We start from the raw sequence: 16,257 nt of genomic DNA, 5'->3' as shown, positions 1-16,257 counted from the left end.
TGTTGTATATGTGAGGATAAATGTTTTTATTGTAACATTCTTAAGAAATGTGGGTGCCACTATTCATGGAAATAGGTATGCCATCTGGTTTTGGTGAAGTGAGGGCCTTAAGATGAAACACCATTTTTTCACTTATAAGGCTAAACTAAGAAGCTCAATGTGACCGATTTGAGAAGCATTTTAAATAACTTAATTAAGAATTGGTTTAGCTGATTAAGACTTGTCCTACAGTGAATAAGTGGCAATCAATTAGGAATATAAAGTGCGCCATATCACCCAATAGGGTATCCAGGCGCTTGCAGGTCCCGGAGGCCTATTCCAAAACCCTTGTCTTGAGAGCCATTTGGGTTTCCGGAAGCGAGGTGATGGTCCGGAGGTGTGTGGGAAGAGTTTGCAATCAATGGCTGGTAGTGGAAAGCTTTTCTCGTTGTTGAGTTACAATAATATCTATAACATAGTGTTTCACACTAAGTAGCATATCAAAGAGGCAATGGGCCCTGGTGTAAGCAAGGAAAATGGCCCCTTTGACTGTTGTTGGGGTAGGAAAATACAATTATAAAGGTTCAATGAGGCACTCAGAGCTTTGTGCCCTGGTGCCACTGCACCTGCGGCACCAATGGCAGCGATGTTTTTAACCAAGTAAAGTACTCCTGAACAGATGCTGGTAAGTTTTTTTTTTTTGACGCTGGTGTGGTAAAAGCATACTTCTTGAATACACTGCATAGCATGTCTTGCGCTGTTTACTTGTTCCCATAGAGTCGCATCTTGATGGACATATTGTGTACATACCGAGCACTAGAGTTTACCATCAGTAAAATAGAGCAGAAAGACATGTTAGCTTAAACACTCTTAGTCAAAATATTTTTAAGAGTTTTATGTTGCAGCTGTTTCTGTTGTTAGTATGTTTGTAATTCTTTCTGTTGCACCATGACAACAATCAAAGGCATATTGATGAATAGTGCACCTTGAAAATGCTTTCTTGGCTCTGTCCCTCTTGTGTGGGTTGAAGTGGCCTGGATCTCGCTTAACAAGGCATCTTTTTACTTAAAGTTTGTAATAGAAACAAAACCCTCGCTACTTTAAGTACATGCACAAACACACAGACAAATGCGCAAAAACACAGGCACACACACACATATATTCTCTCTCTCAGTTGAAAACTCTGGGTGTAATTCTGGGCCAAAATTTTCTTTTGGCCTACATTTCTTGGGGCTCGGACCAGGAATTACTAATCTCGGCATTATATTTTCATATTACAGAAGACCCTCCTCCTACTCCCTGATAAATATGTTCCCTGGAGTTACCCTTACCACGGGCACCATTAACTCTAGGGTTTGCAGTTACTGGGTGTGGTACCAGGCTACTCTAAAGGAGGGCCTAAATCTGTCGCCATGCTCGTTGTCGCACTTTGAGTATGGGATGAGGACAGATCACCGGGGCCATGTTGTTGAGGTTGGTCTGTGTTACTGGGGTAGGGCGTTTTTTTTAAAACGTAAAATCTGTAAAATGTGAATGAGGATGTATTGAGGTGGGGGGGAGCTGACTGACGTAACGATGGCTGCACTTTTACACACGTCACGCATGCGCACAGTCCCGGCCTGCTGATTTGGCGCGAGCCTCACCTCCTGCCTGAAGGCCTTCCGGAAGCCGTTGTTACTGGTCGGGGCGAAGGCGCGGCCCGGCGTGCAGCTCACCACCACGGGCGTCCCGTTTTCACAGCTCTGGTTCGTTGCGGCATCCACGTGGAGGAAGGCCCCCAGGTTGCAGCCCGAGAGATGGGCCTCGTTTCCGGTGCAGTTCACGGAGAAGGGCCAGTACTTGTGCTTCCGCCGGCCAGCAAATATCCTAGGACAAACACACGGGAGAGAGAGCAGCCGTTAGTCCACAGGCCCAACGCCCAATGTTAGTTCAGAGTCTGCGGCAGAGCCACATAAAAGCGGCCACAGAGACCGTGCACAGGTGTGAAGATGGAAAAAGATCCGAATGTACGGCGAAGAATGTAAGAGGCTTAGTCATTTATTACACTTTCCGCTGCTTTAGGCCCATACAATCATCTCTCTGTACACCGGGCGCGTTTGCATCAAGGCAACCCAAATGTACACTATGCAATACATATTTCATGCAGAACAGCAGTGAAGGACTTATATTTTCGCAACAAGAGTACATTCATTTTAATCAATGTATTCCAAAACGTACAGATAAGACACATACCTCTATCTGCGTCGTTGACTCATCTCTGTTCACGTCATAAATTAGTATAACCGAGAGACATATGTATTTAATACAGCAACCCCATTGAAGGGCAGGTACATTTCAAATGACATAACATTTTCTATAAATCGCACCATTCATAACACTATATATCGCAGACATGAACTCCTCTGATAGACCTATAAATTGCATGATCTTCCTCTCTGAAGTTAAATATAGTTCATACGCTTGCACCACTGGTAGACATTTATTCCATACATCAGTGCCATTAACAGACATGTATATTACATATGTTTACATGTTTGATGGACATGTACATTTCATATCATACAACATAAATCATAAAATAACATGAAATAATATAACGCATATATGCATTACTAATACAAACCTATGTTCTATGGCTCTGCACCATGTACATATACATATTGAATGAATTCATACCATTAACAGACACATATATTTCATACACCCACACCGTTGATAGACATATCAGTGTGCATTGTGGAAATGTCATCAGTAATATTGTGTTGTGAATGAGGCATCGGGCAGTCCTCATCCTTCCTGGAGCTTTCAAAGGCTATAGCAGGGTGTGCGAAGCATTAGATACCAATATGGAAGTCAAAGGTGTTAGCCTACTTTGGAACATAAACCTGTCATTCTCTGTTCTGATGTCTTCTCTTCTCACGGTGCTCAGACATCTTGAGACATGGGCAAGTTAACGCTGATACTTTAAGAATATTTTCAGAACATATACACACATCGCTAATATAATCCAATGTTCCACAGCTGAATTAATCCATATAGTGTATGTGTGTGTGTGTATATATATATATACATATATATATACACACACACACACTATATGGATTCATATACATACATATATATATATATATATATATATATATATATATATACATATATATATATATATATATATATATATATATATATATATATATATATATATATATATATATATATATATATATATATATATATATATATCTTCTCTGCACAAAATTGTTTCCTGACTTTGGAAGAACGGACATGGACCCAACTAGCTGGTGTGGTGTGTTTATTTTCAGTTCAGTCCGCCATAACATCTTTCGGCCAGGACTGGCCTTGATCATATATATAAATATATATATATATCTCCCACCGCCCCAGTTATTTAAACGAGAAAGTAAAAAAATAACATATTTTTAGGTTTTTCTTTTAACATGCCCGCTCTTCACTCTCTACAGTATTTTGCATGAATATATATATATATATAATTTTTTTAATCCTCATGTGACCAGAAGGCATCTGTAATACTCAAAGAACCGCACCATTGAACTGTCCACCCTGCGGTCCTTGCATTCGCCCAGGTCCTGCTACCATACCGGACCATCACCTTTATCGGTACCTTGTTGTAATCATTGGAGTGGGTTATCAATACCCAAAGAACTGCACCAGTTTAAAAAGTCAGTCCATAAAGCCGGGGTGAGGCGCTTTTCCATGCCCCGATCAAATCGCCATACCTTGATGGCCGCTTTAACTCAGTCTTCTACTTTCGGAGGTAGAGGGTCCCTCCATTCCATACATATTTCTCTTCTGGCAATTATAATCAGATAGAACAGGCACCCTCTGTGTGGCCGCCTCAACAGCTTGCTTATTTTCTCATCCCCTCCTAATAGGAGAAGCATTGTGTTCAGATTGATCTCCCTGCCAAAAATGCCTTTTAGGGCGAGTTCTATTCCTCCCCAGTAATCACTCACGCTAGGTAAAGTATAAAAACATATTTTTAGCCTTTTCTTTTAACATGCCCGCTCTTCACTCTCTTGAAAAAGTGTCTTACTTAATGTATTTTGTAGGAATATACTGTCATAAATTGAAAAGCACTACCCAATATCAGTCTGTCTATATTACTTAGAGGAAATGCACTCCATGCCCACTACAGCGTCCTAGTTAGCTCACCACACATCTTATTTAACATTTTCCAGAACTGATGTGAGCAAAATGTTATTCTGGCGAACCCAGAGACTTTTTTTTGCAAGGGTAGGATTCGATTTTTCATGAGAAAAAAACCCAAAGATGATTGCTGCGCGATGTTTTTTTACTCCACTTACTCGTTTCTTGCCCATTGACAGTTTTCATTTTCTACAGCCCCTTCTCTTCTTGTCCACTCCATCCGTCTATCCCACGCGAATCTCAAATAACTGGGACATGTGGCAGTAGCATTGGCTAAATACATCTGTGTGATACCTAAAACACAGGCTATGCAATATAATTGCATCATAGCTAAACTTTTTTAATTAATGGCATGACAGCCTCTTCAGAGCTGGATTTGAAATAGACCTTTTAAAACAAATGTCCACATTCCATGGTGATGCCTCAACAGATGTTGGCAGCACTTGCTGACTGTGTGCCCAACTTGGAAAGTATCATGGCCACCGGTTCCAGAAACTTCCCACATCTGCTGGTAGCCAGTGAACATTCTCCCCAGGAGGAATGCGGTACATGAAGTAGCCACATTTTCAGTACAGCAAATTTGTCAGTGGTGGTGCTTGTTGCGAGTTTGACAGATAATTTACCACAAGTTTAGTTAGACTTTAATGTGGATCCTTCTGTCCGTTCCTTTCATAATACTTTGCATAAACGCTACAGTATGACACATGGGCCAAATATGGAAAATAAGTATCAGGGTCAGTGGCAGCCAGTGCAGGCAAGAGCGGCGGGGCAGGGGTGGAGGGGCATGCTATTTTGTTAGGGAGAACTAGATAATTTAAAAACCTACATCGCCCAAGTAGCCTACTTATGTAATTGTCAGGAATAACCACTTAGATGTGGCAGATCTAGTGGAGAGAGTAGGATTGTCACAGAGGGTGGCATGGGGGTACACAGCACTCGTTATGTTTGAACTTTCAAGCCAACAATATGAATACTGTGAGTAATAGGACTGCTTTTTACTACATTCATCAGAATACATGGAAAAGACTGGGGCAGACGTGCCAGTCAGTGACCCCTCCCCCCCCCCACACACACACTTGTTAAAATATTTTCACGGTGAACGGGAATTATCTCAAATCTATGAGTCCCTACTTGTGCCCCAATGTTGGACATGCTAGAGTGGGGGGCATAGAAGGTATGTAATTAATATCACCGGAAGCCATTTATGTCATATTTTGAAGACGTCAGCAGTTTTCGGCAAATAACTGGTGGAAAGTTGGTTTTGTTTCCCAGTACTGTAAATCACCTCTAGAAGAATACGTGGCTGGGTTAAGTGGAGACATTTACGTGTATCAACGGGAGGTGTTACAGGCACACTCCTGGTAATTGAAGAGGCAATTTTGCCTGGTATGGCAACGTATGCGTCGGAAAGGAGTTGGATTACCAGTTCTGAAAAGTAGTTGTTGGAAAGTAAAACAAAATGTATAATTTTTGTTTTGAACTGTTGTTGCTGCAATAGATCTGTATACTGTGCTTTTGGTTACCTGGGGAATGATGACATGCAGAAAAGTGGGATGGGTTGAGGGAACAAGATCGAGGAACAAGAGAACCGAAGAGCGACACAAATTAGAAAAGAAGGAGGGCAGGAGGGAGGAACGAGAGGGAAGTGTGGGCATAACATCAAGGAATGACACACAGGAGAAAGGAGGGGTGGTTGGGAGCTATCATGAGGGGACACAAGCAGAGAAAGTTCAAGGGGGGGGAAACAATCTAAAAGGAGTTGGGAAATAGGAGTGCAATTGTAACATCATCTGTTATACACTTCAGTGCAAGCTCCAGTGGAAGCTGGAAGATGCCCTGTGACAGTCAATAACATCAGGTGAGAAAGAAATATTCCTCTGGGCTGAGCCAAAATGTGACTGGCAAAGTCATAAGCCAGAGACTAAAATAGACCAGTCAAAAAGCCAATGCTTGAAAGTGCAGACTTAAAGCCAACACTGATTATATCAGAGACAATAGGCATAGTTACAACTCCACTGTTAAACTGTGAAAACCCAGACCTGAGAAGCATTGTCAAGGCCAAGAGGTCTCGTCTATGAGAGATTTTGGTTTGGCAATGTTTTGAAGCCATGTGGTTCAACAAGAATGACAATGAAGAAGAAAATGTTTTAAAAAGAGTGATCAAATGAAAGACAGCAATTAAGATGAAGCAATCAATACTTGGTCCATGCTCAAGCCGGAAGGAGAGGAAGTGAAGCCAGTATGTGGGGGGCAATTAGAAGGCAGCAAATAAGAGTGACAACAAAACCAACAAATATTAAGCAATGGCTGGGCTCCAATACCTTTGGTGTATACAATATCTCTTGCAAGCATGAGTGCATGCGCTGTCTCAGGCAATGCCAAAAAATGACTGTCCACCAACATACCTCTATGTGGACAATCAAGACAAGCACTCCCCACAGGTCAAACTACATCAGATAAAAAGGATAATAACTTTGACAATTTCTGAGAATTGACTCCGTCATACAGGTGCCCACACAGGCTCTGAGAACATAGCACAACACACATGCCCCAAACAAAGCTTTATTAATCTGCAAGCAAACTAGCTAGGAATTGTACTCAGGAAGATATGGTGAGCACAGTGATCAGTATTTACACAAGCTGAAATTTCCAAGGTACAACACGTTTTGACGCTTATATTTCCGCAAGTTTCAACAGTTATATAATGATTTAAAGGGTTTATTTTCCTGCTGCTGAGCTCTGTACGCAAGCTTCAGGCAGTTGTGACTAGTGTTTCAATACCCTACCCGAAATACACAGAGCAAGCTAGCACATCTTCCTTAACGCTACCCTTCCAGTACAAAACCTTTGCTAGACATCATTCCCACACCATTGCACTATGGTACAAGGATTTGTGCTTGACACATGGCAGCCTAAAGTGTGCCAGTGTAGGGGAAGAGAGAACCAACACAATGTCTTAGTACATATCGTTCTCTTCTGCCCTCTCCTTTCATGCAACGCAGAGCGTCAAGTCTGATGGCTGCACTGCATTGCATGACAAAATAGTGAATTTGGCTCAAAGTACATTTACTTGTTGAATCAACTTGCTGACTTCTCTGGTCCTTCACCTAGCTGCTGGTCCTGCTGCACTATTCTCATGGCACTGCTGCTTTTTGTGGCAATGTGGACGCTGCTGGGGGCTCATACTTATATGGGATCATGGGTGGTAGTGAATCGTCAGTCGCTGTGCCAGACTGAAAACATGAATCCACCACAGCATCAATGTTCAAGCCTTCCCGACAATTCAAGAGACAAATAAAAGGATGCGCAAAGGGGGCACTGAAAGGATCATGACAGCCCATCCTGCTCTGAAAGCAGGGCACTAGCCTGCAACCTACAAGGGAGATGCCCGAGTGGGAGAATTGTCAGTCTGGCCATGGTTAGGTGGCTTCCTACAGCACTTTTCTGCTTATTTGCCTGATTGCTGCATCATTTTGCAGTGCTGACTGTTGCACAGATCATCTGGAGGCCTTGGTTAGGGGGGGAGACCACCTCGTGGTGTGTTCCCAAGCAATCAGAGACATATGAATCTATATGCTCGAACTGCGTAGTGTGGCACAAAGGCAGGCCCAACCATCTCACAGTCACCCCGGGACTAGCATGCATCTATGCCAAGGACCCTGTCCACTGCACATGCTGTCTGCCCCATGCAACCATAATCAAAGCGGAACTCCTTGATCAGGATGTGGCAGGGCTTAGACAGGCCTCGATGGCACTGCACCACTTAGCCAGTGCTGCAAGTAGACATCTTTTTGAATTTGTTGTAGTGCCAGGAATGCCTAAAGTCAAGAATAAATGGGGGTACTTATTTACTGTGACCTAAAAACCGGACCCTATGTACATTACAGAAAATATCTCCCATTTTGAAGAGACCGCAAAAGGTCAAAAAAGTAGAAACATATTGTATAAGAACAAATAACAATGAATCTCACAAAGAGAGATTTAACTAGATATGGTCAAACACATCTGCTATTAACACACAACCAGCACTACAAAGTATGTACAGAGTGACTCACTCTCACTCTCACACACACCAACACCTTGCACAGCCACAAGGGGAGACTTAAGGAGGGGTAGCTCCAAGTGGCATGTATTCAGGCTCCAACTGTGCCTTCTGGCTCCCTTTTAAACCCATGCAAGGGTCAAAGTGCTGTGCTGAGCCCCACTGCCGGTCCCATGCCTCTTCAAGCCTTCCCCGCTGTCATGGGAGGTCACAGGGAGGTTGGTGGCACTTGGGTAATTACTGGAGATGCTGAGCAGTAGGCCTACAGAGAGAGAGGCTAGAGTGTTTGGGATCAAGCTGGAGTCTCTCTTGGCCAAGCCAGGCCCTCCTAGAGGGTGGAAGACCTGGAACCAGGGATGCCATCATTCCAGTGACAGAGCATGGCTGAAGAGCACAACATATAAAATCTAAATACAAATATTAACTGCACCACCACCATTTTACTTTTTAGGTCGAGCTTGGGCTGTACATGATCTGCTCTGCGAGCCATGCCTTATTGGAGCATGTACTTGAAACCCCAACCACTCTCTGCCCATATTTGCCTTTGGCTTGTGTCGTAAATGCTGGCTTCTGATCTGATATTAGGTTTGTTAGTCCCTCCTTAGTACCACCTTGTCTTCATTTGTAATCTCCCATGCGGACTGGCCCTTTTACTTCGGTTGTTACACCGTACGTCTTCTTTAGTCTGTAAGCACTATTTTCTTTAATGAGATTCTCTTACTGCAGGGGGGCAGGAGGGTCTCTTGCGCGCAGTTGGACCACCGGCTTGTTTATTTAACTCGTACAAAAAGGGGAGCTCATCAGGGGCCATGGGAGACATAAGGGGGCAACTCAGCGAAGCTTTCAAGCATTTGGAATGCAACAGGTCTTGCATTTGCGACAGTTAAAGCTATTGGCATTGTAAATGAGAATGCCTTTTATTTATGATTTAAAAACCAAAATATAAATAAAAGCCATTGCCATTTACAGCGCCAGTAGATCAAAATTGTATAAATGCCTGACTTATTGCATTGCAGATGCTTGTTTATTCATCTAGTCATTCCTGGTTGACATTCACAGTAGAGCAAGCCTACTCCAGCCCAAACAACATTAGTTTAGTATTCCAGCAGCCAGCAGCAGGACACCCCCTTCAATACCGACGCTCTTTGAGGACAGGAAGCAGCAGGTCAGGTGGGGCAGACAGATGAGCACCTGTAGCCAAAACATGCAGGACGAGCCAGGAGTGAGCTGGCGTTTAGAGGGCGGATGCTCGAACCTTCGAGGAATGTAAGTGTCGGTCTACACAGCCCTTCACATCAAAGGCCTTAAAACGACCATACAGTAACGTGCTCGAGACCTTGACCGTCCTCTGACGTGCGAGCTACTGACGCGTTGAAGGACCCCACCCCGGCAGCCTCTTCCACTTTCGGGAGGGAGGTTAATATATTTAAACAAATGTCTCAGTTTCTCCCATTTTATGAATTACAGACAACTCCTTTAAGCAAGTATGCCAAAGAAGTGTACGTATACAAAATCACCTATATAACATGATTTGTTGACTTACTTGTATACTTTAGCGTTGTACTTCCGCTCACCGGGGAAACCAAACATGCCGCAGACAACTCGGGTGTTTTTTGGTGTCCATTTGGCATCGCAAATCTGCTTCCAGGTGCCTTCGTCTTTCACCTCCACGTAACCCTCCGTGACAGGAATTCGCTTCCGGTACGAAGAAAGGATTGCGCGGATCCTTATGTCCTCCACCTGGATATTCATCTGTGGAAAGAAACACGGTTAAAGATCATTTGCGCGGTTAGGCAAGTGTGCGCGATTTTGCTTCTCTATTCAGCATCAAGGTGTTCCCCATTTAGTGGTCAGTTCTTTACATTCAGAGAAAGGAGTGTTGGCACACTTTATCATCAGTTGCATATGTGCTAAGTGAAACCGGATTAAAAAAAAAGTTTATAAACTTTCTTGAAACATGCAATCGACTGTTTCACAGCATTTTTTTCCGTAATAGTGGTGTACACCTGATTAAGGGGTCTAGTTATCGCTGTATTACTCAAAATAATAATATTAACAATGATTTACTTCTCAGCTTCCAGAAGAAAGTCATACAGAGAAAAAAAACAATACCAAATTGGATGCAAAATGTATTTTCCTTCTTCCTGAAACAAATTTATTTCCGCTCATAGTAATTATGAGCAACTGAATGCTCATTTAATTCACCCTAACACTTACCAGCAAGTCTAAATATTTGGGGCTCAAATTAAGATAGGTTAGTCAAAAAGAATGCTCACTAACATCTAGCTTAGTTGCAACTCAGGAGGTCATTACCATGTCAGGCTGATTCACTTCTGCCAGACACCGACCGCCTCATTAGGATGTGACCGAACACTGTTTGGTCGCATTCCTACATTTTACTAAGGCAGCATGCATTCCGGCCGTAATGAATCCTCCTAAAGTGAAATGGGAGGTGCGGTTCATCCCTGCACCCCGTCGCAGGCACCTCAAGGTGCCGGCTACAAGGTTCAGGGATCAACTCGAGGGCACTATATATGCCCTCTCGGCATCCAAATGGAGGCCGTGCACCCAAGGGGCCCTGCTGGTGGTCTCCAAAGACGCTTTCCAACATGGTTTCCATGTCGGACAGTCCAGCATGGAAACCATGTCAGAAACTGCCATCGTAATCTCAAGGACAGAAAGGCCCGCCCTTGAGATTACAGGCTGGGCTCCCGCTGGTGGACAGACTCCCCGAGCCCATCGGAAGCCGGCCGGAATAACCGTCTTGTTTCCTTTGCGACCACCTCCATCATCATGAGGTGGTCGGAAAGGAAACCGAATGGCCCATTACGATGCTGAGAATTATAGGGATTCACCTAGTATATGTGAAATGTCTCTCTCGACTTTCAATCCCACAGCACAGCATAGAGCCCATATACCTTGCATTTGCATTTCATATCAATTCCCCACTACCTTCTGCCTCTAGTGCTTGGCAATATGAGGAGTCAAGTACACCTCTGACAGAAACTGGGGTGCCTGCTTTCAGCAGCTCGAGGATGACTGGCCAGAAGCCCCAAAAGAATTCCGGTGGGGCATTCGCCATACCCTACCATCACTGTGACGCCTACAAAAGCCCCATAATGGACTGGCCACCAACTAAATTGGGAGGTGATGCTGCCCAGTTTTAGTATGCTCTTTATTTGACATTGCTCATAATCAACTATTTTAATTTTAAAATACCTACCTCACACAATACAAACACATCTTCATGCTTCATTTTCAGCACACAAAATAATTTCACTATTAACACTAATAACACAAAGTTGGTTCTAGTGCCGCAGTCCGAATGTTCATTTAAGCATAAATTCAGGAGGGAGAATCTGTGAACTGCAAGATATCCATGGTGATGCCCTTTAACACTATCTAGCTCTCCCAATCCCTGTAACTTCTATAACTGTTGGTGGCGGTGCTCATTGGCTTGTTTTTTGCTTTTTGTGGGTTACGAGATGGCTGATAAACTTTTCCGAATAGAATTCTGGACTAATAGTTTAAAAAAGAATCTGTTAAATATGGCCCAAAGTCAAAAATGTTTGGGCGAAAGTCCATTTTGAATTTCCATCTGAAAATACAGATGTTTTAGTCAAAACTTCAGCCACATCTTGAATTTTATTAACAAGTAGCAAAAACTAGTTCCCCCACTCCACAGCTCTTTTCTTGGAATTCGCCTTTCCTGAGAATGTTTAAGACTAGCATATGTTTATGTCGTAACGCCCTTCAATCCACATTGTAATAATATTTCCATTGGAAGTCTGCTGGGAACCAGTGATGAAAGCTGAGAATATGCAAAGTGCTGTCTTCTCATCTTTGGCCTTCCCCCATTCTAACAGGTCCTAGTTTTTTCTAAACTCCCAAATTCCTATAAGTAAATTCAGTCGGCAAGAAATCCATTCTTCTTTTCTGAACAACTCACACCTTAGATCTGCACGCGAAGCAGCACCACCATGCACACATTGTTAAAAGAGATAGCATGTCTTTTATGTGGCTGGAACAGTGATCTCTGTGCCGCATAATGTTGAAAATAGGAAGTAAGCATCAAAGAGATTTGAACACTCACGGAATGTTTGCGCTATATGCAGCAATAAATAGAATTAAACAAGATTTGAAAGCAGTGGCACAAAAAAGATACATATGCCAGGGCATTTAGATTATTTTTTCTTCCCGATTGAATGGCAGTGACTAGTATGTTTATATTGTTATTATCAACAAGTAATACATTCGTTTTATTAATGAAAGTCCGCTCTGGATAAAGTTTGCCCGAGTGCAAAGTGTCCAAGTTGTACCCACTCTTTAACGACTTGGGAAGAGCTATCCTTTTAGGAATGGGCACTAAAGCTATAGGATGCGGACATCTTTTCCAGGTTTATAGTGTTCCCTCGGTTAAGACACATTCTGCAGGGGTCCAGTAATAGAGGCGAACAAGAATCACTCGAGGTAGGCGATTGCTGTGACCTCATTAGGACTAAAGGGCATTAGAAGGAGAATAAGAATCCAGTTCAGGTCAGAGGTCAGTGTGCAAGTCCCTCCGGAACAAAAGGTCATCCATTAATCAAAGACATTCAGTGAGGCAATCAAAATACAGAGTTCATGGCTGTTTCAGTTCAGAATGTAATTCATTGTAAAGAGCACTTGATTTAAAAAAAATTGAATTTGTTTTCTAACGAGAATCTATTTAGAATTTGCATTAGCAAAGCCAGGTCTGGCCTCGGCAAGCGTGTCATTTTTTTTCCTTCTAAACATGCAATATGATAAAACAATGTAGCAAATGTATATATACAAAATGAGTCGTTCAATAGCTAGGCCCATCAGCCCTGACAATGAGGTGCAGTCCTTTTAAGGCGGCTTTGCATAGTGATCGTCAAATGTAATCACTCCCAATACAACACAGGCAATGGAAGTAGTGGGCAGAGCAGGGTTGAACCCCTTTTTTTTGCCTCAGGCTGATGATCTGTAGCCAGTGCGATCCGGTTTTTGAAGGCAGAGGGTCGCACCTGGTGCCTCTGCTACTTTCCCCGGCTTTTCCTGGTAATTTCAGCAGGCTGAGAGAGGTGAGAGAGAAAAAATAACGAGTAAAGCAGAGAGAGAGGTGAAATAAGGAGCAAAGAAGTGGGGCTTGTTGGAATATTTTTGTCAGGGCTGATTTTGGTTCCAAGTCTGGACCAGGAGCAGATCCATTGATCCATGTTCTAAGCTACATTCGAACATCGGAATGTTGGGTGCTCCATTGAAAACAATAGAGTGCTCCAGGATTCTAATGGCTGGTAGAAGCCCGGAGGTCCAACATTCAAATGTTTGACTTTGTTTACAGCTGGTGCTGTGAACAAAGGCCTCTTAGAGCCCAAGGGGATTTAAACCCTCTTGGACTCCGAGACGCGTTTCTTTTTACTAATTAGAACATTCTGCCCTCTGGGGTGGGATGTTCTAATTGTCTTAGAGCCCTCTACAGCGTACCAGCCAATAAAGACCTGCTTCCTTGTTAAAGGCCCTCGCCTTCGCTTCTGGCCTTTAACGCTGGAGTAGGCCTTGAATGGCCAGTGGGAGTAACACTTAAACAGACCAACGGAGGAAGGCAGCTGACCAAAAGCCCAGTGGTGTAGCTAGACCTTTGGCTGTCTGTGGTGGGCCCTGTGTTTGCTGCCCACAAAGGACCCAGGTAAGAGCGGGGGAGGGGGTGCTGGCGATCCCTCCCAACAGCTGCAGGAAAGTGCGAGGGGCATGTTGGCGATCCATTTCTTTGCCGGGAAAGCTGCAGGTAAGAGCAGGGGGGAGGCCGTCACACCCAAACCTTGTGCTGCCTTGAGCGGGCCATCCCCCCCTTGCTACACCACTGCAAAAGCCTCTGCTTGTGTGTGTGTGTGTATATGTATTTTTTTTATTTCTTTATTTATTTCAGATACGGTCAAAGGGCCTGGATACTGGGCACTTGCAGGTATTCAAATTAAGATTTATCGATGATACATAAGTGCAACTATTACTAACAAACGCGGCCACCTGGCCTTCGTCAATGTCCAATATATATATATATATATATATATATATATATATATATATATATATATATATATATATATATATATATATTGCGTCATGTGATCAAGGTCCAGGTCGGACCGAAACGCGTCATGGTGGCATGGGATGCAGGGCAGAAACACTGAATAAATAAGCACAAAGAAATTTGGGTCCGCGTGTCTATCCTAATCCGTTGTGTGTCATTGGATTACTGGTGGATAGGGTACTGCAATATATATATATATATATATATATATATATATATATATATATATATATATATATATAGATATATATATATATATATATATATATATATATATATATATATATATATATATATATATGGATTTCTATCATGCACATTTTCAAAAGCATGATACTGTCCTAGAGCCAGAATTACCTGATCAAAATCAAACGAGTCACTATGCCAGTTACTGCAAAACATCACCCCTATTCTACCACTGCTTAAAACAGATGCAAGGCATAAAGCAACTACACCTATTAGATACCAATGAAGTCTCTCGGAAAATGTAAAAACATTCTACATGCCCATGAAAGTCTTGTTGTAGACTCCAGGAAGCCATCGTCTGTAAGTACAGGTTGTAACACAACTGTCTTGATGAGGTTGTATGTCATAATATCTTATACAGAAATATCGTCTGACACAAATGTCCTGCATATCACTTGCAATAATATCATTACATTGGGTGTATTTTATTAATATTAACTCGAATGTGGTCTTCTTTTTGTAGATGATAAATAAGGCACAATATTTATGCCAGACAGTATTCAGACAATGATATTCTGGTACCACAGTTCTTGATGACTACCAGTTAGTGATGCTTCCAAAGGGAGGTTGCTCATCAAAGCCAGCTTGGGTGTGTAGTGGCATGGCAGTTTTTCCCAGGCCCAGAAGTTAGCTTGGTCTTACTCTAGTACATAAAGTTACACAAGTGAATAAAATGCTTTCAACTCACAGAAACACGTGATGCCACTGGACAGGAAGCTAAACATCTTCTAGAATAATTTGATGCACGAAGGCTGGATATTGTTCAAGATGTGTGGGTGTACAGTACATGGAATTCAGACATGGGAAATAAATGTGATTGGAGAACAGGACATTATTTTGTTAATATTATAATTTTAATATATATTATGGTGAGACATTGGATATGTTTACACTATAAATGCACTGGTCGCATTTCAGGGACTCCAGAAGATGTCTCCTGACTCAACCACAGATATCTAAAGATATTAAGAGAGGACACCTCACTCACACTTTTTGTGGCATGCTTCATCCATCATGGGTGTCCTCTCATCAAGATAGGTAAATACAACCTTGATAGACGCAACCAGTTATGGAAGGTAAAAAAACATTTGGCTGGGTAATATAGCTGGAACCAGATATTTAAAAAAAGTATCTTAGGGTACAGCAAAAAGATGTTTCTTTTATTTAGCAAGCATTCTTGAATATTATTAAAAATGCATAGCAAGTTTTTAAAATATTCTGCATCCAATGATTTTCTCGAATCCTTATTAACAATACCCAGCACAGCCCACCCACGACTACACTTATGCCAGGTCCTGGCAAACATAATGACTAAAAATATAAGGGTACATTACAAATATAAAACCCCCACCTGCTGTCAATGAGACAGTTCAATACACAAAGCAGCTCATTAATCCTGTTTGTAGTAGAACTCTATATGTGTCATTATTTTACTTGTCTTCATTACTTACCTTTAAAAAAAGAACATCGTGCGAACGCGGAACGACCAGACAAAACGATTTGGCATCGCATGAACAAATAAAAGACGTAACCGCAATACACAATCAGCGGCCCCGCTTATTTAAATACGGAGAGACCGGAAAATCAATTTGAGAAGTAGTACGTGCGGACATGAGACGTTGCCAGGACATATGAGCGCCGTATTTACCCTAAAACAGAAAGGCTGCCATCGACATAAATAGATTAATTTCGCTTGCAATTCATCGAGAGC

The 16,257-nt window shown here is 42.4% G+C and overlaps 1 protein-coding gene across 1 annotated transcript in view; it reads right to left on the bottom strand.

Moving 5' to 3' along the window:
* Window positions 1-16,257, bottom strand: part of LOXL2 (lysyl oxidase like 2) — a 445,269-nt gene that overhangs the window by 160,997 nt on the left and 268,015 nt on the right. Inside the window, exons 4-5 of the mRNA XM_086943561.1 lie at window positions 9,753-9,961; window positions 1,623-1,845 (exon numbers count right to left, since the gene is read on the bottom strand). Of these exons, the coding sequence (XP_086799687.1) occupies window positions 1,623-1,845; window positions 9,753-9,961 (432 nt within the window). The remainder of the gene's footprint in view (window positions 1-1,622; window positions 1,846-9,752; window positions 9,962-16,257) is intronic.

Source organism: Lissotriton vulgaris, chromosome 11 (genome assembly GCF_964263255.1).
Source record: "Lissotriton vulgaris chromosome 11, aLisVul1.2, whole genome shotgun sequence".
Lineage (NCBI taxonomy): Eukaryota > Metazoa > Chordata > Amphibia > Caudata > Salamandridae > Lissotriton > Lissotriton vulgaris.
Note: the sequence above shows the minus strand (reverse complement) of the source record. Positions and strands in the feature narration are given on the sequence as shown.